Below are 15224 nucleotides of genomic sequence, written 5' to 3'. Positions count from 1 at the left end.
AAAATAATTCTAACTAATACACTTAAAAGGGTTAGTAATTTATAGTACTTACCCTCCACTATTAGTATACAGACACCAAGTGCGGTCGTCGTAGCCCTTTGAAAGAACCTTCCCCAATTGGACCCTATGAAAAAAAAAAAAAAAAAAAAAACACCCAATTAACAAAATTGATCCAAAAGGGTCTAAAAAGCACACAAAATCAATTCAAAAAACAAAAATATGAGACAAAGTAATTACTTTTCTCTGCCAATGAAATCGTCTTTTGTATTGCTATTTGTTACTTATCTCTCTAAGGCCTTCAATTAACGAAAACACAAACTTCTCTTGGAATACCGGAGTATTATGACCATCTATACACACATACACAAAAAACAAAATCAGCATAACTCACTATAACTCTATAGAAGCCTACAAAATATAAAGAGAAATTAAAGGGGTTGAATTTGATATTTACGTTTGGAGAGAGAGAGTTTGCAGAAACTATGGTTTTATATTTCTTAACTTGAGAGAGGGGTAAGGTTGCTAGGATTTTATTTCTTAACTTGAGAGAGGGGTAAGGTTGCTAGGGTTTGAGGTGTTATAATGTTTTTATTTTTATTTTTTAAATATTGTGCTGACGTGGAAAATTGTGGTACCGGCAGAGGTTTCGGTTTTATATATATATATAGATTAAATAAACGATTTCAAGTAATATATATATATATATATATATATATATATATATATAAATATTTATATATATGATTTTACCCAAAACACTAAAGCTATGAACACGATTACAAACACAAAGAAAATAAATGACACATAAACATAGAAGACCAAAATTTATATGGAAATAGGTTTAACCTAAAGGGGAAAAAAATCATACGACCAACTCCAAACAAAATCAACATAATAACTTGAGCTTACAACAAATATAGAATGTTTTTCTCTATCAACAAATACAAACTCTTCACAAAATTAATCCTGAATATGGTACAATCAACGTTATAGTGAAATTTTCACTTTGAATTCCACAACTCTTCATGGTCAAAGTATTTTAAAACACCTAGAGAAGACCCTGAATTTTCTCCTTTGCGTTTGTTTCTTGGCTCAAGAAAAAACTGTGCTCTTTCTCAACAAAAAAAAAAAAAAAAAAAAAAACTGTGCTTTAAAAAACATTTAAAAACTCTCTCTCATACACACACTCACACGTACCAGTACTAGGGATGGAGCTATCTAGGGGCTGAGGGGGGCCATGGCCACCCCAGACTTTGAAAAAAAATTCCCTAGTATATATATTAGCATAAAAAATTTACTTTTGACTCTAAAATTAATATACTTGACCCCCCTCTCCCAAAAAATTTTCAAATTAACCCATGAAACCAAAAATGAAAAAAATTATCAAATCATCCTTTGTTTGGTTTTCCCAAGAATATCAAGAAAAACATTTAGCTAAACATTTGGACAATTTACAAATTCGAATAATAAGGAAAATCTACAAAACAATTCACATATTCAAATAATAATAAAAAAATCTTTGGACACAGTCTAAGTAAAAAAAAAAAAAAAAATTTATAACAAATCAATTATAAATCCTAACAAAACAAATCACAAAAACTCAATAATCTTTACCCAATTTTTACCTCTCATTTGAGAGCTCTTTGTCCCTCTCAAATGACTCCATCCCATAGTCACAGAAACAACTCTTATGCTGCTAATCACTCCATCCACACACCAATCAGTGTCACCAACAACTTGGATCAGTTGGTGTCTTTAACTCAACCTATGATTTTTTTTTTTTAAAGAGCTACTACTCTTTAACATAACCCGTGGAAATTTTTTATTTTTTTGAATGATAGAATTTTATTAATTTTTAATGTTTGATTAACTTTGGGACACACTTGACATGCATGCGTAAATGTAATACATGTGTGAAACAACAATATATTGTTTTGTGTCTTACCTAAACTGCCACCAGAGCATGTGTGTGATTAGTCTATTGGTAATAAACTTTGTGCCTTAGCTAAATTAATGTAGTGATGGGAACAACTTTATTATTTACATAGTTGAAAACTCAAACTTACCGTTCATTATCATGTGATTGCTTGACATATCTCTTTTTCTTTTCTTTTTTTACTACTTTTTCAAAATTGAAATTTTTCAAAGGAATAGATCTCACATCTTTATGCTACCTCAACCTTAACCAAGTAATTATAAATAAAAAAATTCCTTAACCTAGACACCAATAATTATCTCACCCTTTTTTTCGTTGAATATTAGTGCATGATGTTGATTAACCATTATTTTAGTTGTTTTATTAATGTAATACTAGAAATGGATTTGAACTTTTAAATATAGTTTTTGTATTTTTTTTTTCTTTTAGAATCTTTTATATATAGCATTATGAAGTTATTAGCTATAGAATTATGTGAAAAGAATAAATAGATTAAAAAAAAAATTATAATGTGGATAGAATAAAGAATTAGTCTAACCTTAGTTGGACCTTGAAAATATCAAGACGTGCCAATTGACTTACAGAACTCTTGATTATAACTATCTATTATCGATTTTAAAAAAAATAAAAAATACAAAAAAAAATTAAAAAATTAATGCTAATAATGCATCGTTATCAACCTCTAGTATTAATATTCCAACTTTCTAAAATTATTGAACAAAGAACTTTGGTCGCCCCTAAGTTTGAATCTTAGTTCCGTCCTTGACTAGTACCACACTATTTCTCTTATTTCATTGCCCGAAGAAATTCAAAATTATGATAGAAATTATCAACTTGAGCCTTATAAATTCCTTGATTTGTGCAATCTACAAAAACCCAAAACTCTCTATCTCCCTTTGCTATCTTATAGGCGAAAATCTTTTTTCCTCTCTCGCTTTTTTTTATTTTTTTTTTATGCTCAATTCTATAACAAGCATCTTCGAATTTTGAAAGGCCACCAAATAAAGGAACTCACTATGTTCTTTCAAAAGTCTCTGTTTCTTCTTATATATATGGAAGAGCGAATGGATCAATGTTGCTACACACTTAACACTTTACGATACTACTTATATGTAAGGAGATTTGAGATTCTAACTCCTATTCTTCCTTAGTAGGCAAGAAATACTAACATAACAAATACTGTCTAACGATTAACCGTTTTTAGTTGGGGAACATTGTTTATTTATTTCATACTATTATTTTTACTGTTATAGATTTTTTTGAACTGTTATAGCTAAGGGATAACGTTGTTCAATTATGAGATTCGTTTTTATTGTCTACAATGCATGGTAATATTTCAAATGGAAAATTTGTTATTTACTTTTTTATATAAATCACTTATTTTTATTGTGGATATATCATATGATGTTCTCTTATTGATTTGTTGGGCTTAATTATCTTCACTCATCAACTTTTCAGCTTATAAGAGCTGCAGGCTTTCTTAAGGCTACTAGTTGGTGATTTCAAGAGCTTTTGAGTGGAGACCACTCTTATGATATTAGAAATAAAGTACATCTTCTTCTCAAAAAAGAAAAAAAAAAGAAATAAAGTACATCAGAAATAATGTGTTTTCTTTTTTTAATGTCAGTAATAATGTGTTAAAACTCTTGGAAATAGTAAACTTGATATTCCAAAGATTATTTTTGGATTTATTTAAGAGTTACATTTTTCATTGTTTAAGTTTGATTTAAATTGTCAAGAGTCTTGTAAATTAACCGGTATCTCTTGATATTCCCAACGAAGATTTTTAGGGTTCTAAGGTTCAAATCCCTCCACTCCATAATTAAATTATTAAAAAAAATGATTTAAAGTTTTTGGGATCTTTAATTTTTTTGTGTTTTTTGTGGGTGGTCAAGCACTTTGTATGATGGACTTCCATGGTTAGGAGAGCAGCCATCTCGTGATCATGGGGGCTCTTGACCTTGTGTACATTAACATGATCATTACAGTGTGATTGTCTCGATCCATGTCAACCAAGTGACATTGGTTTCCCCATGTATGTAACACGCATCAACATATTTGATACTTTGGTGAGTTTCGGCTCGCCCTCGTACGAACACGCTAACGCACACCATATATATAGGCATGAAACCCAGTCGGTAGCACACCAAATGCGACACTCTGCCGAATTTTTCGCTATGAAAATGAGGCACCTTTATTGCTGTATTCTCAGCGAAAGCTTGGTGAGAATAGTGTTTTGTGTGCTATGATGCACCTAAGGCAAAATGCTATCGGATTTTTGTCGTGGAAATTTGGCAACAATTCTAATTATTTCTATTTTACCTAAAATGTTACTATGTTTTATTTGTAAATCTTTATATATATATTTAGTTAACTTTGTATGTAATCTAAGTTTATTTATATTTTACAAAATATAGGTGCACCTGATGAGGCTAATAATTTGATATGGTCCACATTTTGTTTTAATGTTTTGTTGTATTCTGGTGAAGATAAAATCTGTAAATAACTTTGGATTGTATAACATTAAGTGTTTATGAATTATTTAATTTAGACTATGTAAATTTAAATATTTTATGTATTATTTAACAATTATTTTATGTTTATTTATTATTTTATTTGTATTGAAAGCAACAAAGATTAAGTTTCGTTCTTTTATACATATATAAATATTTTCATATGAAAAAATACAAGTCATATTGGGTTGATCCAAACATTAAAAGTCTAAGTATTGGTAACTTGTCTAAAATGACCCATTCTTTACTCAAACTCATTTCTAACCCAAGCCTAGTCGGGTCAAATCCAATCTCGATTAACCCGATCTGTTTGCCAAGTTTACAAATGAGTGTTCGTTTGTAATTCTCTAAGCACACTTGCATTTTGATCAATCCTTCATTCTAATAAATATTCATTTTATTTTTTTTAAAAATGGCTAAATTTAATTGAATTTTTTTTTTTGTTTTGATAATTCAATATTTGTAATGGGTGATGAGAATTTAAACCTGACATATCGATTCAAAATACTAAAAATATGGAAATTACATTATAAGGTTCAAATAAATAAATAAACCTTGCCTTAACTTTTAAAAAACCAAAAGGAAACACAAAAAACCCCCTAAAAAAAAAGATTGAACTCAATATAGGGCAATTTAGCTACAAAATTAGTTGTAACCTTAAGTTACAACATTACTCAATAAAATAAAAATTACTACACATTATTATGAAAATCAAACCGTTGAATTGCATTTTCTTCTTTTAATACACATATTAAGTTTTATGTCAATGAGATATTATTTACTATATAATTTATAATTTTATATTTTATGTATAATTTTAAGTTACAAAAACTTACAGTTTAAATAATTTATTAATAACATAACTATTAATTTTTTAAAAATTTTACAAATATGAAATTTATAAAAAAAAAAATGAAATCTAATAATTGATTTGTCAAAATTCACTTTAAATAAAAAAAAAATTATCGCATAATAGAGACAGAGACTGAACTCAATATATTATACGTATCGGGTAAAACATAGACATAGCAGTCGTTTACTTGAATATAGACAGAGAGAGAGCCGAAAAGCCCTAGAAGATTTCTTCATCAACACCCTGATGGATCCTCCACCGGAACAAGTCAACTACATCTGCGGAGGTATTTTGGTTTTCTCGGCAACCAAACATAGACTTATGATTTAAGCAGCAATATTGATAGTGATTATATTATTATTATTATTATTATTAATGGGTTTTACAGATTGTGGGATGGAGAACACTCTGAAGCCAGGTGATGTGATACAGTGCCGAGAGTGCGGTTACCGCATCTTGTACAAGAAGCGCACTCGCCGCAGTAAGCTACTTTTTCTTTCTTCTTTTTTTTTCTAAAACAAAACAAAAATATACCTTTTTGTTTCTTTGGGTATGAAAATTAAATTATATTTTTGCTATTATGAAAGTTTGGGATATTATTATGTTATAATTATGATTGAATTGAATATTAACTTTGTGTTTTTGACTCTGTTTGAATTTATTGATAAACTGTAAGGTTGTGCTGATTTATATACTTGTTGGGTATGGTAACAGAGGGTAAGAGAGAGTATGACTCTGGATAGAATAGAACTGCAGAGAAGAATACATGTAGTTAATTTTAACTAGTTTGTTGAGAATCTGTAGCCAACTCCATAAATTTTGTGACTAAGGCTTGGTTGTTCTGTTTATTTTTTGTTGTTGTTGTTGTTTGAGGGTTTTGAGTAGTTAACGGAAGGGTCCGGAGACATATGCCTTATTTTAGACTTAGTGGGAATGGTGACTGCTTCCTATAAGTTGGTATTGGCTAGGGTAATAATTTGAGGGTTTTCTTTTTATTTTTTTTTTTAGTGTTAATTAGCAGAGCATAAGACAGCTGCATTATTTTAAGAACTCAAGACCAAGTTGTTCGTATTAGATTCCACCTTTGGGGTCATTGAGTGGTGTTCAGGATCAGATCTAAGGTCTAGTGCAAGATTGAAAGATTCTACAGACTCCAGAAAAAAGCAAGTAATGAATATGTAGGTGTCTTTTTAAAACCATAATTTTTGTTAATAGAATCAGGGCTAAATGCTAAAATATATGCTGTTTTCTTTTTGGAGACCTCCTTTCTAGAAGCGAGAAGTGTCTTTTTTTCTGCATTCTAATCCCCTCGTTGTAAAAGCGAACTATGTGATGTTGTCTGTTAGTATCTTTGGTGGCCTAGCTTATCCAACAAGACTCTAGTTCTTGTCTTGTAATGTGGAGGTTTTCACTAGTATACCAACTTTCACATTTAGAAAGGATTAATGTAAAGAATGGGAAAGGGATTTAGAGAGTAGGATTCAAGGTCAGCTGGGCCTCCTAAGAACAAGAAGAATAGAGAGAAGATTCAAGAGAACAGAGGAAAGAATCACTGAAGAATACATCTATTTGCATAAATTCCTTGTGTATACAAGTTGTTGCCTCTTATACTACTCCCTTAGCACCTTACAACTAACTCCATCTAGCAACTACCACGCAGCTATTAACTAACTTGTTATACCAACTGTCAATGTACTTAACTATAACAGACTCATATTCCAGCTATCAATGTATATCAACGTGCAAGTGTATGTGTAATCCTAACAATAACCTTCCCTTTAGAAGACCTTGTCCACAAGGTGAGGGAATCTTTGCTGCATGATATACAAACTCTCCCAAGTCGCATCTTCAAGACCTTCCCCCCGCCATTGGATTAAGACTTGAGTGATAGTTTTTGCTATGAAGCTGATGAGTTCTTTCTTGTAGTACAACTGCTGGTTCTGATGTGACAACTCCATCCAAATCAGTAGGTGGTAATGTTGGAACAGAGACCACATGTTGCCCCAACTTAGCCTTCAAGCAAGAACCATGGAAAGTAGGGTGGAGCTTAGAATTTGGGGGTAAATCCAATTATATAACACCTCACCAACCCTCTGCAGTAGCTGAAATGGGCCATAGTACTTAGGAGATAATTTCTTTACTTGGTGGTGCTTTAGGGATTTCTGTTTATAAGCCTCAAGTCTGAGAAACACCTAATCACTCACTGCAAAACTCCTTTCAGCTATGTGTTTATCAGAATACAACTTCATAATTTCTTGAGCTGCCACCAGATTATGCCTCAACAAGGAAGTTAATTGTTGCCTTGATTTTAGATGGGCATCCACAATTTCAACCTTTGTTGTTCCAGGAACATAATCCATAAGCCTAGGAGGTGGATATCCATACAAGACCTCAAATGTAGTAAGCTTGAGAGAGATATGAAAATTGTTATTAAACCAAAATTCAGCAAGAGGTAACCATTCCACCCAAGAAGCTGGTTTATCAGTTGCAAAAGCCCTCAAGTAATGCTCAAGACTTCTATTCATAACCTCAGTTTGGCCATCTATCTAAGGGTGATAGGCTGAAGACATGGCCAGTTGAATGCCTTGAAGCTTCACCAACTCTTGCCAAAAATAATAAGTGAAAATATGGTCCCTGTCATTGAAAATTGAAGTAGGCATAACATGTTATTTGAACACATTTTGCATGTAAAGGGCTGCTACCTTAGAAGCAGTATATGGATGAGACAAAGCTACAAAATGAACAAACTTAGTAAACCTTTCCACAACCACTAAAACCACATACTTCATCTGAGATTTTGGAAGACCCTAAATAAAATCCATGCTCATAGCTACCCAAGGCGTCTCTGGTATAGGTAAAGGTTGTAACAAGCCAGCTGGACTGCAGGTTTCATGCTTGAGCCTTTGATAAGTGTCACACTCCCTGACATACTTCTTTACATCAGCTCTTAACCCAGGCCAATAAAAGTCCCTTTGGACCCTGTGTAGCTCTTGAGATAGCCTAAATGACCTCCCAAAGGACCATCATGAATTTGCTGCAAGATAGCTATCTTCAAAGAATCACAAATACCCAAATAAATTCTGCCCTTATATAAAAGCAATCCATTCTGTAGAGTAACACCCTTAGGACCATCCACCCCTGATTGAAAAGCCTTTAAGATACTCTGGATAAATGGATTAGCAGCATGACTAGCCTTGAGTTGGACTAACCAATCTCATAATGGCATATGATTCTTTGGTAGGTTAGATAAAGAAAACTTAGAAACTTCACTACTATTAAGGTGCTCTTTTCCTCAACTGCTATAATTGTAAGAGCCTAGTTATGTGAATATGTTTTACTTCAGGTTATCTATTTATGTATTTAAGCATGTATTTGTGTGTCTCTGTATGTAATCTTATATTTATATACATTCCTTTTAAAGTTGAGATAAATTACCTGGTTTTCAAATCCTCACGTAGTTGTTCATATTTTGTGACCAAGAATAATTGTATTTTCCTTTCAATATTTTTCTGAAACCTTCCTTCATGTGATAGCATTAAGGTGTTTAATTTTGATTATTAGAGAATTATAAATTTTATAAGCAAATTGTATCTGCTTTTTGTTTGGTTTACTAGTGTCACAACTAGGGCATGACAGTTGAATTATCTGCTTTGGTTGTCTAGCCTACTCTTAAAGGAACAAGGTGTCAATAAATATTGTGATTGATTGGTTTAGGCATTTGAATTATGATTCATTGTGTTTCAGTTTAGTGTCTATGCACTGTAATGTTTATCAAATAGGTGGAGTGCTTATTTCATTTATATGCTGGTTAAGTATGATGCGTGAATCTTACTGAGTTTTTAGATGCAATGTCATTATTTCAATTCCCTCTTCTAAGAGAAGTCTCATCTATTACCAATGTTGGATCACCTAGGAAGCTAGGATGCGTCCAGAATTTAAAATATATTGTTCATTTTTAATGCATAGCAACATGTAGTAAAAACCAATGCAACTCCGTGTAAAGGAAAGTGCTAGTAAAATACACTGATAATCAATATTCATGGAATGCTCAAATGCATCAATTGCAAAATATATATTAGTTTGACATTTTGATTTGTGGAGTTCAGCAAAAGATAAAACAAAGGGCATGATTTTGGTTTCTGAGCTGTGTTAGGTTCCAATTTCATTCTTGAATTATCAATTATGTCAATTTAGTACCTAAAGTTATGAAATTGATTTACTGTTACCCTTGCCCCCACTTTCCTTTCAGAAATCAACTGATTTTTGTATATGATTTTGATAATTAATTTCGACAGTGAGGGTAAGAGTTACATTGAATTATTTCCAGAATCTCAGGGACTAAATTGACATAATAAGTTGTTTTGGGATGAAATAAACTATGAGGCATAGTTACTTATCAAAGAAAAAACTATGATGCTTAGTTCAAGGACCGAAATAATTGTTTGACCTAAAACAGACCTCCCACTAAATGGCTGGTAGCATATGATGTGCTCATAGAACATTGTTGGTTCAGTTTCTAAGAGTCTTCATTTGACATCTTTGGTTTAAATCTTACAAATCCTGGTTTCATGAGTTATTCTGATTTGCATATACAGTGCCTGCATTTGGTTGACAGCACTGGAGGGATAGTGCTAGTATATGATGTGCAGATTATTGGCAAGCTTCTGTGTGAGAGATATATATATATATATATATATATATATATATATTTTTTACTTTTTTTTACAAGTAAGAAGTGTCCATTTTGAAAAAACTACTCTATGCAAAAGGAGCACCAAGAAGTCAAAAAGTACAAGGAAGAAAAAGAAGAGAACAAAAAAGTAGTTACAAAAGAGAGGAGAACTAAAGAACTGAGATTGCTATGATATGCTAGATATATACGGGTAACCCTTTTCCTAATAGTTCTACCTTTTGGGATTGATGGTTTTGAACAATTTCATTCCAAGGTGTTTCAAGCAGAGCTCTTTCGCTCTTCTTTTTTTGGATATACTGAACCAACTGCCTCACTATTCATCTTATTCTTATTCTTATCTGGAGTTTTAGAAAGCCCTTGTGCTTTCAAACAGACTTCACTAACAGATGTCTATTGTTAATTTTTTTTTTTTAAATTAAAAAAAAAAAAAAAAAAAAAAAAAAAAAAAAAAAAAAACACTATCAAATGTAATATGGTTAGAATATGGTAAGTGCTGGGTGGAATTCTAGGTTTTATATTTTGCTGTGCATCTCAATGTTTTTCTTATTTCTTGTGATCTTGTTGGAGCAAATCTTGTTCTTGTAAACCTTGTTGAATTATCTGGTTTTGCAATGCATGTTGCGTTGAACAGTGAATTAATATGGTGCTTTCTGTTGCAGTTGTTCAATATGAGGCACGCTGAAGAAGAGAGGTGGGGAGGCAGGGACGTGCAGCAGCAACAACAAAGATAACAAAGACTCTGTATTGGGTCCATTTCACAACTTGTTAATTTGGTGATTTAGTATGTAGTCATAGAAGACTAAATTATAAGTTGCACTGTCTAAGTTTGGGATCATTGGATTTGATCTCCCATGATTAAAATTTTTTATCTGGACCTTAATGTTATATAGTTTGATTCCGATTTGATTCTTTTTTTTTTTATGCCAAGGTTTTAAATTCCGTTTCCTTCCAATGCTCACGAACTCCAGCAGTTCCAGTCTCTCAATTCCAAGTCCAAGCTGTTCCAGATTTTTTTATTTTATTTTATTTAAATATTGGCCAACGGAACTCAAGTGAACCACGTGGTTTAAAAAAAAAAAACCATTGGGGTCAGGCCTTCTTTTATCCTTTAGAGACTAAAAGTGTGATAGAACATCCATCGACAAAAGGATCATTCCATTAATTTCAAGAGTTTCTACCAATTGAGAGAGAAATTATTGGTGTTAGGCCTTCATTCTTTAGAGACTACGAGTGTAATAGAGCATCCGTTGACAAAAAGATCATTCCATTAATTTCAAGAGTTTCTACCCGATTGAGAGATAAATTGGGTTTCAGTTTTGAAAGAGAAAGTACCCAAGGAGAGAGAGAACTACAGATTGTAAATCCCACCAAATGAATTCACAACTGCTTCCCTTCACAAAATTGTAGACTGCAGCCACATGTCCCTAGCCAAACCAAAAAATAAAAAACCCTAATTCTCTTATCCAAACCTCACACACAGCCCCTTAGCACGTTTTTAAAAAATTAAAATCTCTCTTTAATTAGTTCTAAGGAAGAAACTATTTTCCAAAATTTATTTCTCAAAACGTTTTCAAATTGTTTTGTTCTTGAGTTGTGATTACTAACAATTATAGTGTTCTTTGATTATCTTTGTCTTCTCCAACTAATCTTTGTGTTATAGGCACTAAGGGGTTGGTTAAAAAACTTCAAATATGTGATTCTAAAGTAAGGTGAACCTCTTTTCCATGGTTTCCCACTTTGTTTAATAAAATTCACAAGAGTTTTTTGGTATAGTTCCTCCATTTTGATGTTCTTAATTATGTTTGATATGTTTTAGTATGATTTTAGGTTGTTTATAATCTGTTTTAGGTTGTTTCATTATTTTGGTTTCATGAAAACTATAACATGCATGTTTATTTTATGTTAGTATAGTATACTTGTTGATTTTGTTTCATGTTTTTTTTGTTTATATTGGTGTTTGTTTTATTTGCTTTATGTTAGTTTAAGTGTTTAGGGTTCTAACATGCATGTTCGATTTCTATTTTAATATCTTTGAATGATTAAATCTGTAAAAATGTAATTTTTTCAAATCTATGCTAAAGGATGTGTTCGTATATTTGAGTATGCATACGCATGATTGAGTGTGTATACATCCTGAACCCAGATTTGGAAAAATCTTATTTTTTATTATTTTAATTACTTTTTAACATGTTATTTGATTTTGTTTGACTCTGTTTTGGTTAATGTGTTGTGTTTAATTGTTTCTCATGTTTGTTTTAGTATTTTTGCAATGTTTAGTTTATTTAATATCTTTTTCTTTGTGCATTTATATTTAATTGTCAACTTGTTATATTTAATTTATTTTGTCGGATTGTGTTTTATTTGTTTCTTTTTATATTGTGATATTTAATATGTTGTGTGTTTTATTTCTTTAAGTGCATGATGTATGTTTAGGTTAAAGATTAAAGTCCTCTTAATAAACTCTTTAATTAAATATGGTCTAGCAACACATAATAAAGGCCGGCCCACAAGTCGAGCGGTCTTGAGTGTCTAACACATTCCCAAGCTGTACCCAAACTCCGGACCCATAATCTGGTATGTGGACCCATGTATGTAAGTGATGGGCCCAAAAGACCCAATAAGGTTTCTAGACCTAATTTAGGTGGTGACTCCATTTTTTCTCCGTCATGGTCTATTCGGCCGGGGCGTATTCTCCTTTGCGCCCACAATCCACAAGGATGGTGAATGACGCCATTAATAGACATCCAAGTACTCAAATTTGATGGGTTTCTATTACTTATTTCATTCCCTCACATTTTAAACTTCCAACCAAGGGAATGATTTTCCATTCTCTATAATAAAAATCCCAAACGAGGGAATGAAAGGGATATTTCAAAATAATTATTTTTATTCCTTTCCTTTTTCTCCTTCTGGTAATTAGGTTCTTAGATTTTCAAATTTTCAATTTCATTATGTCAATACTCAATACTGTTGTTATTAAAGTGTTCAAGAGGGGGAAGCCATTTAATAATTCGAGAGACAACAACTTTTAAAATTTTATCTGGGCAAGCAAGATGATAGAATTCAATTGCTAAATGTAAAGATTTGTAAACAAGATGAGATTGAGATATCGATGTATTATTGAATAGTCTAGCATTTGGGGCTAACCAAAGTTGCCAGGTAAAGAAAGCAAATAACAAATTCCATGGTACCTGTTCGTCAGGGAGAATTGTTTCAGTTGTAGAGTTCAATTTACTGATAAAACCCTAACAATATTTAATTAAAGCCCTAACAAAGGTTAAAACCGAAACCCAAAAAATTGAGTTTCTTCAAATATTGTATCTTAATTTGAAACTGAAAGAATCCCAATTGGAAACTGGGATATTTGTGATGGATCTGAATGAAAGCTCAATCTAACCATATGGTTGGCTTTTTATCCCTTTATTAATACAATTGTTTTGGCTAATTTAACATATGCAATTTCATACTAATCATGAAATGGTACATGCGTCTGATTAGCTAGTGAATAAAAATTGTTCAGGCTGATACTTGGAAATCAAACTAGGCACAAAGATCAAATCATTAACATTAATCTATGTTAATTTACGATAAAGAAACTGTTTTGGCATATAATTTGAGATTTTCGGTCAGTTACGAGGAGGAATTACAATTAAACAAAAGAAAAACAGAACAAACCTAAGTGCAAATGATAACAAGGACCCATTATATTTGCATGATGTGCGACCAAAAAAAAAAAAAAAAAGGAGCTAAAAACTAATTTATTTCCAAAAAAATTGAATGATAGATTATTTGAAATAAAACAGAGACAGAAAGTAGTGCAAGATCTGCAAACTCTACATAAAATATGCGGTTATTTTTTTTTTTTTTTAAAAAGAGCAAAAAAAGCTAATTTATAATTAGCTTATTTAGCTTTTTGTTGAAAGTGTTTTAAAATATACTTACCCTTCCATTGCAAGTCGCATGGGCGGCACTACAGCCAGCCCAAGGGGTTCATATGAACCCCTTGACTTGGCCAAAAAAAAAAAAATATATATATATATATATATATTATATATAATTTTTTTTTTGTATTTTTTTATTTGTTTTGACCTCTAAATAAAAAATTTGAACACCTTGAATCTAAATTTTGTTTAAACCTAGATGAAATAAAGCTTGAATATAATTATCTTAGGGCATTTTCATCAATAATGCTATAAAATATAGCATTTAGTGTCTGCTTGGCTAGCTTATTTTTTGCCAACTTATTTTACTATTCAGCTTATTTTTGCTACTATTTATAAGTCCTACTACACTTTTTGGTACTATTTATGAGTCTCACGGTATTATTTCAATTAATATTTACCTTTATTTACAGTACTTTCAGCAAAAAGTTTTCAGTTTTAACAAAATAAGCAAATCTCAAACAAACCCTTAGTATCTCAAAAAGTTACGTTATTCATTTTAACAACTCACTTTATAATAAACCCAATATCAAAGGTTCTATTATTTTACTACTTCATTTAAATAATCTTTTTTTATTATTTTTTCAAGTTTTTTTTATATTATTTTTTCATGTTTTTATTTTTTATTTTTTTTATTTCTTTATGTTTTCAATTAACTACCATGTACCTGTTTGATTAAACAAATATATATTTTTTAACATCTTGCTACAATGGGCTGTTAGAGATAGCAACCCACTGTAGTTGGATGTCAAAATTTATAGCATATAACACTTTTAACATAGTGTGCTTTTCTAGAATTAGATGTTAAAAAATAGCATATTTAGCATTTGAAAGCTTTGATGAGAATGCTTTTAGTGCTACTTTCACAATAACTTTATAATAAAGGTTAAGTTGTATGTTGTAATTGGTTTTTATCTAGACTTACAACTGAAATCACTTTTTTACATACCTTTAACAACTTGCCACCTAGATTTTATTATGAAAGTATTGCATTAGTAGCATTATTGTTAAAATTTCTTCTTCATTAAGAAAAAAAAAAAAAAAAACCTTATTTTCGGATTATTCTTAGTTTTGGCACTATTGACCCCTCTAGAAAAAAAATTCCTGAAGCCGCCATTGGCAAGTCAGTTTTTAAGGGTGAATTTTACCCATAATTTTGTATCATTTGGTATCAGAGCAAGTCACCACATAGCTTGTTGAATATGGAGATCAAATGAGTTGCGGTTTTGTGGTTGGATCTGAAGGGGTCTTGAAGCTAGATTAAAATATATTGCTAAGTTATTGACTA

At 31.2% G+C, this 15224-nt stretch overlaps 1 protein-coding gene across 1 annotated transcript; it reads left to right on the top strand.

Annotated features, from left to right (window-relative positions):
* Positions 1-5411: 5411 nt before the first annotated feature.
* Positions 5412-10904, top strand: LOC126702788 (DNA-directed RNA polymerases II, IV and V subunit 12). Its single transcript, XM_050401643.1, has 3 exons — positions 5412-5588; positions 5691-5783; positions 10655-10904. The coding sequence occupies exons 1-3, from the start codon at positions 5549-5551 to the stop codon at positions 10675-10677; spliced, it is 156 nt and encodes a 51-aa protein (XP_050257600.1). The 5' UTR covers positions 5412-5548; the 3' UTR covers positions 10678-10904.
* The last annotated feature ends 4320 nt before the right edge of the window (positions 10905-15224 follow it).

The sequence above is a fragment of the Quercus robur genome, chromosome 10 (genome assembly GCF_932294415.1).
Source record: "Quercus robur chromosome 10, dhQueRobu3.1, whole genome shotgun sequence".
Classification (NCBI taxonomy): domain Eukaryota; kingdom Viridiplantae; phylum Streptophyta; class Magnoliopsida; order Fagales; family Fagaceae; genus Quercus; species Quercus robur.
The sequence above is the reverse complement of the archived record's forward strand: the minus strand, read 5'-3'. Positions and strand labels throughout refer to the sequence as shown.

Excerpts from the sequence above, each read along its gene's own strand:
- LOC126702788 (XM_050401643.1), top strand. The coding sequence starts at position 5,549 with ATGGATCCTCCACCGGAACAAGTCAACTACATCTGCGGAG. Across the intron at positions 5,589-5,690 it reads AGTCAACTACATCTGCGGAG|ATTGTGGGATGGAGAACACT; the intron begins GTATTTTGGTTT and ends TGGGTTTTACAG. Across the intron at positions 5,784-10,654 it reads CAAGAAGCGCACTCGCCGCA|TTGTTCAATATGAGGCACGC; the intron begins GTAAGCTACTTT and ends TTTCTGTTGCAG.